Raw genomic sequence first — 12500 nt, 5'->3', positions numbered from 1 at the left:
AATGGGTTTTCTCCCCCTGAGGATGAACATCTCTGTTCTGGTAGCTCGTTCTGAGTGTGTCAGAAAGAAACAGTTCAAATAAAACTTAAATCTACAGTACAAGCTTATTACTGCTATTTCAAAAGTAGTGCAAGCGAAGGCATGTACCAACTAGTACTTAGACACCATATTTATCTGACAAAGCCCTCCAGCAACCTCCAGTTGAAACTGTTGTTTTCTGTTCAACTAAACCTCCTATTCATGTAATCACAGAAGCAGAAGTCTATTGTCATTCAAAACATGAAATATTTATCTAACATAACAAGATAATTCATTCTTTGTTTTTATGTAAAACAAAGTACAGTTCTACATCAAACACTTAAACCTGGAGTTCATTCTGAGTTGCACATTCAGAAAACTGTTACCATACTGTAATTATCAATCAAAATGATGTAGGCCTATAAATCATTAACAGAACACAGAATTTATAATGCACTGCCAAAACCGCATAAACAATACAGCTTATTAAACAGGACTGTTTCCATGAATGTGTGTGAAGTGAGTGGAGGATCTTACCCTGTGTGATTTATTCCACTGTAGCTTGAGGAGCACTGGAGTCTCTCACACATCAGCTGCCTGCGATCATGTTCTTATAAGAGGCAAGGTTTTCTCTCAAGCCTTTTCAAATTATGTTCTTTTTTTCCTCACTGCTACATTCTTGCCGCAATATAAAGACAGTGAATGTGGCTCCACCTACTGCTAAACATTTAAACTTACAACACAGATACAGACTGGGGTCTATGAAGGAAAGTCTTACAAGTAGTTAAGAATTCATTTACAGGTGCTGGTCATATAATTAGAATATCATCAAAAAGTTGATTTATTTCACTAATTCCATTCAAAAAGTCAACTTGTATATTAGATTCATTCATTACACACAGACTGATATATTTCAATTTTGATGATTATAACTGACAATTAAGGAAAATCCCAAATTCAGTATCTCAGAAAATTAGAATATTGTGAAAAGGTTCAATATTGAAGTCACCTGGTGTCACACTCTAATCAGCTAATTAACTCAAAACACCTGCAAAGCCTTTAAATGGTCTCTCAGACTATTTCTGTAGGTTACACAATCATGGGGAAGACTGCTGACTTGACAGTTGTCCACAAGACGACCACTGACACCTTGCACAAGGAGGGCAAGACACAAAAGGTCATTGCTAAAGAGACTGGATGTTCACAGAGCTCCGTGTCCAAGCACATTAATAGAGAAGCGAAGGGAAGGAAAAGATGTGGTAGATAAATTGTGTACAAGCAATAGAGATAACCGCACCCTGGAGAGGATTGTGAAACAAAACCCATTCAAAAATGTGGGGGAGATTCACAAAGAGTGGACTGCAGCTGGAGTCAGTGCTTCAAGAACCACTACACACAGACGTATGCAAGAAATGGGTTTCAGTTTCGCATTCCTTGTGTCAAGCCACTGTTGAACAACAGACAGCGTCAGAAGCGTCTTCAAAAAGGACTGGACTGCTGCTGAGTGGTCCACAGTTATGTTCTCTGAGGAAAGTAAATGTTGCATTTCCTTTGGAAATCAGGGCCCAGAGTCTGGAGGAAGAGAGGAGAGGCACACAATCCACCTTTCTTGAGGTCCAGTGTAAAGTTTCCACAGTCAGTGATGGTTTGGGGTGTCATGTCATCTGCTGGTGTTGGTCCACTGTGTTTTCTGAGGTCAAAGGTCAACACAGCCGTATACCAGGAAGTTTTAGAGCACTTCATGCTTCCTGCTGCTGACCAACTTTATGGAGATGCAGATTAAATTTTCCAACAGGACTTGGCACCTGCACACAGTGCCAAAGCTTCCAGTACCTGGTTTAAGGACCATGTTATTCCTGTTTTTAATCGTCCAGCAAACTCGCTTGACCTTATCCCCATAGAAAGTCTATGGAGTTTTGTGAAGAGGAAGATGCGATATGTCAGACCCAAGAATACAGAAGAGCTGAAGGCCACTATCAGAGTAACCTGGGCTCTCATAACACCTGAGCAGTGCCACAGACTGATCGACTCCATGCCACGCTGCATTGCTGCAGTCACTCAGGCAAAAGGAGCCCCAACTAAGTATTGAGTGCTGTACATGCTCAAACTTTTCATGTTCATACTTTTAATTTGGCCAAGATTTCTAAAAATCCTTTCTTTGTATTGGTCTTAAGTAATATTCAAATTTTCTGTGATACTGAATTTGGGATTTTCCTTAAGTTGTCAGTTATAATCATCAAAATGAAAAGAAATAAACATTTGAAATATATCAGTCTGTGTGTAATGAATGAATATAATATACAAGTTTCACTTTTTGAATGGAATTAGTGACATAAATCAACTTTTTGATGATATTCTAATCAAAAATATATAATTTACTATATAAAATAACTGAATAATTCTTAATGAATTTGTATTAATAATTATGTTATGATCTTAAATGCTGTCATTTATATAAATTAAATAAATAATTAAATATTAAATTTAAAAAAAGCAGTTTTTATTTTATATTTTAGTTTTTATTTCTATATTAAATTCTATATTTTATGATGCATGTAAATGATCATAGTATTTAAGATCATATAATTCTCGATTATTGGTGAGACTCTTAATTTGTATGTATCTAAGAACTAAAAAAAGCTGATTTTAAATATTTTATATAACATTTGTAATGAATAAAAATGAAAATAAATCGTAAAGTAAATGTCAGATTTATTTCTATATAAAACACATCTATAGCTGATTATATGACACATATATCAACATACCTGACCTGTATTTTGAACAATTATCAAATGATTTATATAATTTCGCACGATAATGATCATTTTAAGCATATCATACATAGATAAGAAACAGTTTTATATATGTCTATTCAGCAGGGATAGCGGACGTGACGTAAACACATGGGCGGGGTCTCCGCTCCCACCGGAAGTCAAGCTATAGCGAAATCCATCTTTTTAGCTTAAAGAGAAATGCAACAAAAACAGTGATTCATTTACGCGGGTATGAACACGTTATCGGAGTCATTTATTTATACGAACAGTGTCTGATGTAAAAATCTTGTCCGAGCTGTCAAGAGTGTTTGTTCGCGGTGTATGATGATGATGATGTTAGGAAGCTACATGCTAAAGCTAAGCTGTCAGAACACAATGTAAACACTGCGCGCGTGTAACAGTGATGAACTGTCTCTAGAGCAGATATCGGTGAACTTTATTGTCATATCGCTGTGTTTGTGTGTCTGTAGTGGTGTTAGTAACCATGGCTCAGCCTGAGAAGAAGGCAGGTCTCCTGAAGAGGACATCCTCCTCAAAGAAGCCCCTGAAGGAGAAAGTGCTGCTGATGTATGAGCAGATATTCACAGTAAGACACTGCTCGGGTTTCCTCATCTACACGCTGTGATATCATATATATATATATATATATATGAAGTCTTAATATGACAAAAATAAAAAAGGTTTTAATATATATATGAATAAATTATTAATACTACATTTTTTAAATGTATTAAAAAATTGAAAGATATAATACACTTGTAACTCAAAAAAAGGAAAAAGTAATAATCGTGAGATTAAATATGCCACTTATCTTTAATGTTTTATTCCACTGAGTTATAAACTCATATGGAAATGTTTTTAAATACAATGTTGCTGCAGATTTAGGTTGTAAACACTTGTTTTTATTTCTTGCTCGTTCCCGTCAGAAGGAAGACCCTAGCAAGAGCAATCCTCGCTTCTGGGACGAGCTGTTTCTGATGAAGGTTGGTGTTCTGGAGCGATGTCTGTGAATACTGGGCAGTGTGGCTGATGTGTCTCTGCGCTCAGGTCAATCTGGAGTATCTGGAGGGGAAGCTGGAGTCTCTGGACGGAGACGAAGTCATGAAAGTCAAGGACAACATCAACAGTTTGTTCCAGCACTGTGTCCAGGCTCTGGCAGAAGAGCACCAGATCAGAGTAGTCAACGCTCTTCAGGTGAAATCACACTTACTGCTTTAATAATTAACATCTTCATAATACGCATGCTACAAATAACTGGGAATAATTCACCCCAGAATATAACACACCGTTCGTTCAGTTACCGGTTGGCGTTCAGAATATATCAGCTGAAGCTGTGTATGAACGTGACGGAGACATGACAAGCTCCTCTCGTCTGTTTCTGCAGACTCTCTGTGCGCTGTTCAGAGGAGTTCACCAGAAGAACAGGTCTGCCACGGGCTTCGACATCATCAACATGCTGATGGGCTTCGACAAGGCTGAGCTGCGCATGAAGGTCTGTCGGCTGACCCTCTTCCACACACACACGGTCGGGTGTTTGACTGAACGCAGGTCTGACTTGTGATGTTACGGTGCACACAGGAGCTGATGGAGAGTCTGGACGCTCTGCTGTGTGGAGACGGATCCCAGAGTCTGAAGAGCTTGTGTCTCAAACTGCTGCTGTGTCTGGTCACTGTAAGACCACCACACACACTCTTCTACACTCTTACTGTTCAAACCTGATCACCTTCATTTGAACTTCTTAGTTTGTTAAAGAAAGCTAAATCAGTCCATTTAGAATGGAAGTCAGTGGAGCAAGGGATTGCGCCAAAATTAGACATTACAATATTAATGATTTAAAAATTTAGCAACAAAACGTGACGTAATAGTTTATTCAGAAATGAAAATGACAGTTTATTGACCCTCAGGCCATCCAAGATGTAGATGAGGTTATGTCTACAAATGTAGCTTTTTATCACTTGCTCATCAATGGATCCACTGCAGTGAATGGGTGCCGTCGGAACGAGAGTCTGATAAAAACATCACAATAATCCACAAGTAACCCACACCACTCCAGTCCATCAGTTAATGACTTGAGAAGTGAAAAGATGTGTGTTTGTAAGAAACAAATCCATCATTAAGATGTTTTTAAATTTAAATAGTAGCTTCCGGCTAAAATACAAGTCCTCTGTCCATAATATTGCTTCATCCAGTGAAAAAGGAGAGAAATCTGCACAGTGTACAGGTTAAAACAGTCCAAAACAGCTCTGAACAAACACGTGTGTGTGTGGATTTTGATGTGACAGACAACAAGAGATGGACTTTATCACCGAAGGAAGAGCTGTTGTGGATTACAGACTCATATTTTAGAAGGAAGCAATGGTTTAAAGGTAAAAAAGTCTTAATGATAGATTTTATTTCTTAAAAACACACAGATTTTGTCTCCTCAAGACTTTAACTGATGGACTGGAGTGGTGTGGATTACTGTGATGTGTTTATCAGACTCTCATTCTGACGGCACCCATTCACATCCATTGCTGAGCAAGTGATGCAATGCTGCATTTCTCCAGATCTGATGAAGAAACAAACTCGCCTACATCTTGAATGGCCTGAGGGGGAGGACATTGTCAGCGCATTTTCATCATTGATGAAATATTCCTTTAAAAATTAGATGTTCATATGTCACTGTTGTGATAATATCTGTTTTTTCTGCTTTGAAATCCTCTTGTATTCTCGGCTCATAGATGTCCATTGCTGTCAAGTGCTATTATGGTTTATTCCTGATATTTTCTGACGTGGTCTAATGTGTTTTTCTGATTTCAGGTGACCGATAACATTAGTCAGAACACCATTCTGGAGTATGTGATGATCAACAGTATATTTGAGGCCATTCTCCAGGTAAAACTGTGATTGGGTGTATTATATGTGTTGCGTGACTTTCGATCTAACGTCGTCCATTTCATTCGTCTGTTTTTGTCCAGATTCTTTCTGACGTGTCCAGTCGAGCGCAGCATGGATATGATGCTGTGGTGCTATTAGCTCTGCTGGTCAACTACAGGAAGTATGAGGTAGATGCACTGTAAAAACTGTATTTTACACAAGATTTACTCTGAGGTCACTATTTATAAATGTAAAATGAGCACATTGATGCTTCTACTAATTCATCGTTTCCTCTGTTGATTGCAGTCTGTGAATCCTTACATTGTGAAGCTGTCGATCGTGGACGACGAGCCGACCCTGGATGTGAGTGATTCGGGGGAGTCGTGACCTTCGAGGTATTGTTGAGTCACGTGGAGGTCTAACAGAGTGGGTCTTTTCACAGGGCATGGGGATGGTCATCCACCACGCACTTACAGAGTACAACAGGTGACGTGCAATCGCTGTTGTTTTGAGTTAACAAACATCTAGGTGAAAGATTTCATGTGTTGCGTCCGCTTTCACAGGCAGTACAGAGACAAAGAAGAAGAAAACCAGGGAGGCTTTTTTTCCACCCTTACCAGCATGGTATAAAAATTACAATTCTGTCCCCATTTATTCGTTTGTTATCAAACCTGCTTGACTTTTTGTTTCTGTGGAGCACAAAAAGAGAAATTTCACAGAATGTTCATGCTGCTCTTTTCCATACAGTGAAAATGACCTAACGACTGCAGATTTATATTAATAATGTTTGGTCTGCAGGTGGGCAGTATGTTTATCGCTGATGCAGATGAGAAGCTGTCAGTACAGTAAGAAAAAACTACAATATTTCATTTTAGTGTGTGAACACATGCACATAAATAGCTTTTTTTTTTTTTTTTATTAAATAAAAAAAATAAGTTTAAAAGTTTGGTGTCAGAAAGAATATGTTTTTAAAAGAAGTCTTTTCTGTTCACAAAGGCTGCATTTATCAGATGAAATTATGGTAAAAACGGTAATATTTCACAAATATTATTAGCATTTTAAATAACCGTTTTCTGTTTGAATATATTTTAAAATGTAATTTATTCCTGAATTTTCAGCAGCTATTTAAATTCTCTCGATGGTTCAGAAATGTAATGTTAAGCATAAAATCAAAAGAAATAATATGTAAAAATTATTTGTGTAGAGGAAATGAAATTTACACTAATGCTCAAAAGTTTGGAGTCCGTAAGATTGAAAAAATAAATGTTTTTGAAAGTCAAGGGTGCATTTATTTCACAATTCCATAAAAACACTAATATTGTGAATCATTATATTTTAAAATAAGCGTTTCCTTTTGTAAAATCCTTCAGAATTTATGATTCAGAAATCATTCTAATATGTTGCTCAATTATTATTGGTGCTCAGTGTTTAATTATGGTACTCACTGATACCAGTGTTGGATACTGTGACACATTTTATTCAAAATTCTTGAAGGAATAAAAAAAGTTCAAAAGAACAGGATTTGTCTGAAGCAAAAATCCTTTGTAACATTATTAAAGTGATTTCAGTCACTTGTGCTCACCCTGATGTAACCGTACTGAATAAAAGTGCTGATTTCTGTCAGAAAAGTGAACTTCTGAACAGACGTTGTATATTCATATTTGAAGGTCAGATCAGCCCCATAAGTCTCCAGTACATGATAGCAGTCGTCAAATATTGAAATGTCCATTCTTGTATTATTAAATCAAATGCTCTGCGTGTCTGATGACCTGCCTGTGCTTCAGGACTAATGAAGCCATCCTGCTCGCTCTGTATGAGGCCGTACATCTCAACAGAAACTTCATCACGGTTCTTGCACAGGTCAGCACTGCACTATTATTTTTCTTTGTGCATTGACTTAATATCACGCTTGGATGTTCCAATGCTTTTATCATTAGGCCTATGCTGTCTATTCATGAAGTCTTATGGTTTATCTCCTCCTCTGTACTTGTGAATCACAGAGTCATCCTGAGATGGACATGGCAGCAGCTCCGGCGGTGCCCGTCCCATCCTCTCCTGCGACCCCGCTGGGCACCACACCGCCCTCTCTGGACCGTGAGTAGTGTTCAGATATCACTCAAACACACAGGACCTGCTTTCTTCTGCAGAGCACTACAGTAGAAATCTTGATGCACCGTATGTGAATCGAACACATTCAGCGGCTGTTTCTATAAAACAAACTCCTATTAAATGGTCAGTGCGGTCACCGGAAGTGAGGGTTGTTTGAATAATGAAACGCTTTGAGCTTTTTAAACAGCTGTCGTTCCTCTGAATCGTACGTTCTTTCAGTCTGTTATAGTAGAGCCGACACCTGGCTTCCTTAAGCTTGACTTCACACTTACATTTGCCTTTAAAACACGTGCAACCTTTATGAAACTTGATATCCATTAGCTGTGTGAAATATTAAATCGACTCTGATGTCGGACTGATGCTCTCGTGGTGGATGTGGCTCAGTCATCTATAATCAGAAACATTTACAATATACTTACCTTTGAGTTAAAGCCTGTGAACACCAAAGACAATATAACAATAACGATACTTATGTAATATTAATCATTCAATTACCTCATGAACAGATAAATGCTCTCCCCTACTGTTCAGTAAAAAGATGTGCAATACCAATTTTATTTACTTAATTCTACCATACATCTTATTCCATTCCTTGCAAATTCTGTTCTATCTATTCTATAATCTACATTCCACAACTGTACACACACACACACACACACACACACACGTGTTTAATTTCTTATTATCTGTGTGTTGTTGTCTCTGTGTACTGTGAGCTTCTGTCACCTGAACACATTTCTTGTATGTACTCATCAATAAATCTCTTTCTGATTCTGAAATATAACAACAACTATAATATTCTAATAATCGTTCAAATTTAACAATAACTAATATTCTAATAATCGTTCAAATTTAACAATAACTAATATTTTAATAATCGTTCAAATTTAACAATAACTAATATTCTAATAATCGCTCTAATTTAACAATAACTAATATTTTAATAATCGTTCAAATTTAACAATAACTAATATTTTCATAATCGTTCAAATTTAACAATAACTAATATTTTAATAATCGCTTTAATTTAACAGGAACTAATATTCTAATAATCGCTCTAATTTAACAATAACTAATATTTTAATAATCATTAAAATGTAACAATAACTAATATTTTAATAGTCGCTCTAATTTAACAGGAACTAATATTCTAATAATCGCTCTAATTTAACAATAACTAATATTTTAATAATCGTTCAAATTTAACAATAACTAATATTTTCATAATCGTTCAAATTTAACAATAACTAATATTTTAATAATCGTTCAGATTTAACAATAACTAATATTTTAATAATGGCTTTAATTTAACAATAACTAATATTTTAATAATCGTTCAAATTTAACAATAACTAATATTTTAATAATCACTCAAATTTAACAATAACTAATATTTTAATAATCGTTCAAATTTAACAATAACTAATATTTTAATAATCGCTTTAATTTAACAATAACTAATATTTTAATAATCGTTCAAATTTAACAATAAATAATATTTTAATAATCGCTCAAATTTAACAATAACTTTTTGATAATCATTAAAATGTTACACAAACTAATGTTCTAATAATTGTTCTAATTTAACAGTAACTATGATTTTTTATATTTGTTCTAAATTAACAATAAATATAAATGTATAATAATCGTTAAAATTTTACAAAAACAATAACATTTTAATAATCATTATAAATAAAAACAAACTGTTTTAATAATCGTAACAATATAACAATAACTGAAACGTTTTAATAATCATTAAAATGTAACAAAAACCATAATGTTCTAATCATCATCCTAATTTAAAAAAACTAACATTTTAATAATTGTTCTAATTTAACAGTAACTAACATTTTTTATATTTGTTCTAAATGAACTAACTATAACTATAAAATTTAACAAAAACAATAACATTTTGATAATCGTAATTTAACAAAAACTGTTTTGATAATCGTAATTTAAGACTTTAGGGCAGCAGATGATAAAACATGCATGGACGCTAAAATCATTATAGTCATCATTCTTTCTATGAATGGATCTTTTACCTTGTGCTATCGATCTTAAACAGTATGCAATATTGTAGTACGTAAAAAAACATTTGTCTCTCAAGTGTGGACTTTCTCAATATGAAGTATATACTTATATTAGTGTGTAGTATAGATACGCAAATGCTGGCGAATGATCATTCTCAGAAATGATTCACCTTTCTTTCATTCTCTCCTTGCAGTGATGAATAATCCCGAGCTTCCTCTGGACCCAAACTTGCAGACGAGTAATCTTCTTATAACGTTCCTCAAATATTCCTCCATCGTAATGCAGGACACCAAAGGCAAGATATCACAGTTTCTGCCCAAAACCTAGTGAGCTTCCTTGCAGTCTACGACCTAACTAGACAGCGTCCAAACTCAAACACAACCTCGTTTTCAGTGGAGTTTGTTGTTAGCATTTCGCTACGCTAACAACATGATATAAGCATAAAAGCATGAAGGACACGTTTAGCTAAAATAGTCAATTTTTCCTGCTTTGTCCACCATTTTGGATTTTTGCGTTTGTTGCAATGCATTATGGGATTGTGTTCTTTACAAACGACACATGAACTTTAATTTTTGCAAAAGAGGTTTAATAATAGAAGGCAGCATAACCGTATCTATATTTTGGAAAAGCTTTTGTGCCAAAGCGCTTAGTGTCTTAAAATGCTGCCTAAGTAGGGAGCTCACTAGAATTTGGAACGGAGCCATTTATTTATTTGAGTTTTTAGCCAGTCTTTTGTGCACATTGTACGATAGACTCCCTCTGTGTGTTTTCAGATGAACACAGACTCAACAGTGCCAGGCTGTGCCTCATCATTCTGACCTGTATAGCCGAGGTAATGCATTGTGGGTAATTGTTTTATTTTCTGTGAGTTTGTTCAATGTTTGACCATTTGTCCTCTCACTGTCTGTTTAACAGGATCAGTACGCCGACGCCTTTCTCCACGATGATAACATGAACTTCAGGGTCAACTTGCACAGAATGGTAAGAGTCTCTGCTGTTGTCTGTAAATGGCAGAATCCAAAGGAAGACAAAGGCATACAAAGCAGTAAACTGCCTGGCTGCATGACACTTCTCTTGTGTTTCAGCCCATGAGACACCGAAAGAAAGCGCTGGATAAGAACATCCCCTCTCGGCCTTTAGTTTGTGCAGTTCTGGGTGAGTTTTGTGCTCAGAATGAGGGATTCATCCTGTGAATGGCTTCATCATTTTGTGAGGTATTCTTTGTCTTTGCAGATCTGATGGTTGAGTTTATCATTACTCATATGATGAAGGAGTTTCCTATGGATCTCTATGTGTGAGTTTCCTTTTAAAATACTGCGACGCTTAGATAAATGTGGATATGGTGAGAGTTAATTAAGTGATTTATTTTAGGCGCTGCATTCAGATAATTCACAAACTGATCTGCTACCAGAAGAAGTGCAGAGTTAGGATGCACTACACGTGGAGAGAGCTCTGGTCAGGTACCATCTTCACCCCGTGTGTGTCTGAGCAAAACACATGCGCTCCGTCTCATTATGGTTTTTTAATCTTTGATTTTTGTTTTCCATTTTATTTTGCTTTAGTTTTACATATAGTAAATATACAATGAACTTTTTTTACCCTAAACAATTTATATTTGTTGCTCTTTTGTAGGTTTAATTGCTTCTATTGTCCTCTTTTTTTTAAGTTGCTTTGATAAAAGCGTCTGATAAATGAAGGAAATGTATTTTTTGATTATTTTTTTAAATGAAATTGTTATTTTGTTTTGTTTTTTTTTTCTTTGCTTTTGTTTTTTAGTTTTTTCTCCTGTGTTATTTGTTTTGTATTTTTTATTGTTTTGGTTCTTGATTTTATTTATTTTTTGTTTATTTTAATAAAAAATTTTTTATTTAGTTTAAAGTTTGTTTTTTATTTAATTTTTTCTACGTGGCATTTGTTTTGGATCTTTTTTTTTTCCTTTTTTTCCCTTTGCTTTTGTTTTAGTTTTTTGTGCTTTGTTTTTTTTTTTGCTTTTAGTTTATTGTATTTTTTGTCTTTTGTTTCTTTTCACTTGTTTTTGTCTTTTTCTGTTTCCTATGCTTTAGGGTTTTTTTTATTTTTTATATGTAATTATGTAAATACAGCTTTCTTATATAAATAGAAAGTACAACAACAAATCAAACGAAAAAAAAAACATTGATTTAAATTGTTACTTTGTGTGCCTGTTTTTTTTTTTCTGAATAGTTTTTTGTTTATAACCATAAGAACTCAGCTCTGTTAGCCTGTATGTCTCCACAGTCCCTGATAGTGGATCTTATGATGTTGTGTGGAGTCACAGGTCAAAGCAGTGGTTATTGTTGTGTGTAAGAGTCAGATCGCATCAGATGGCTGTACTGATTGTGTTTTCCAGCTCTCATTAACCTTCTGAAGTTCCTGCTGTCTAATGAGACCATCCTTCTGTCCAAGCACAATATCTTCCAGCTGGCTCTCCAGGTAAATCACACTCGCAGCGAGCAGCAGTCTTTAACTACACATTGGTCATTTCTCACCTTCCTGGACATGTGTTTGTCTGTTTAGGTGGTGAACCTCTTTAACATGTTCATCACGTATGGAGACACGTTTCTGCCCACCCCCAGCAGTTACGACGAGCTCTACTACGAGATTATACGCATGCATCAGGTGTTTGATAACCTCTACTGCATGGGTGAGTCTCCGAGCCCCGTCCTGCTGTGTGCATGTGTTATTTCACTC

At 35.5% G+C, this 12500-nt stretch overlaps 2 protein-coding genes across 4 annotated transcripts in view; one reads left to right on the top strand and one right to left on the bottom strand.

Annotated features, from left to right (window-relative positions):
- LOC127943043 (EGF-containing fibulin-like extracellular matrix protein 1) overlaps positions 1 to 699 on the bottom strand; it is a 15972-nt gene extending 15273 nt beyond the window's left edge. The window contains exon 1 of the mRNA XM_052539152.1: positions 556 to 699. The gene's annotated coding sequence lies outside the window, so the exon portion shown is untranslated. The remainder of the gene's footprint in view (positions 1 to 555) is intronic.
- Positions 700 to 2888: 2189 nt separating this feature from the next.
- The window catches only part of LOC127943042 (armadillo-like helical domain-containing protein 3), a 17538-nt gene continuing 7926 nt past the window's right edge, over positions 2889 to 12500 (top strand). Inside the window, exons 1-22 of one of the 3 annotated variants that reach the window (XM_052539150.1) lie at positions 2889 to 3024; positions 3266 to 3381; positions 3725 to 3778; positions 3843 to 3989; positions 4180 to 4287; positions 4374 to 4466; positions 5595 to 5669; positions 5753 to 5839; positions 5958 to 6014; positions 6094 to 6137; positions 6215 to 6275; positions 6450 to 6496; positions 7436 to 7511; positions 7652 to 7745; positions 9985 to 10086; positions 10565 to 10623; positions 10707 to 10772; positions 10877 to 10946; positions 11025 to 11085; positions 11163 to 11251; positions 12160 to 12242; positions 12327 to 12453. In XM_052539150.1, the coding sequence (XP_052395110.1) occupies positions 3280 to 3381; positions 3725 to 3778; positions 3843 to 3989; positions 4180 to 4287; positions 4374 to 4466; positions 5595 to 5669; positions 5753 to 5839; positions 5958 to 6014; positions 6094 to 6137; positions 6215 to 6275; positions 6450 to 6496; positions 7436 to 7511; positions 7652 to 7745; positions 9985 to 10086; positions 10565 to 10623; positions 10707 to 10772; positions 10877 to 10946; positions 11025 to 11085; positions 11163 to 11251; positions 12160 to 12242; positions 12327 to 12453 (1702 nt within the window). In that variant the 5' untranslated portion in view covers positions 2889 to 3024; positions 3266 to 3279. The other 2 variants (XM_052539149.1, XM_052539151.1) reach the window with 2 other exon arrangements.

This window comes from Carassius gibelio, chromosome A22 (genome assembly GCF_023724105.1).
Source record: "Carassius gibelio isolate Cgi1373 ecotype wild population from Czech Republic chromosome A22, carGib1.2-hapl.c, whole genome shotgun sequence".
Lineage (NCBI taxonomy): Eukaryota > Metazoa > Chordata > Actinopteri > Cypriniformes > Cyprinidae > Carassius > Carassius gibelio.
Note: the sequence above shows the minus strand (reverse complement) of the source record. Positions and strands in the feature narration are given on the sequence as shown.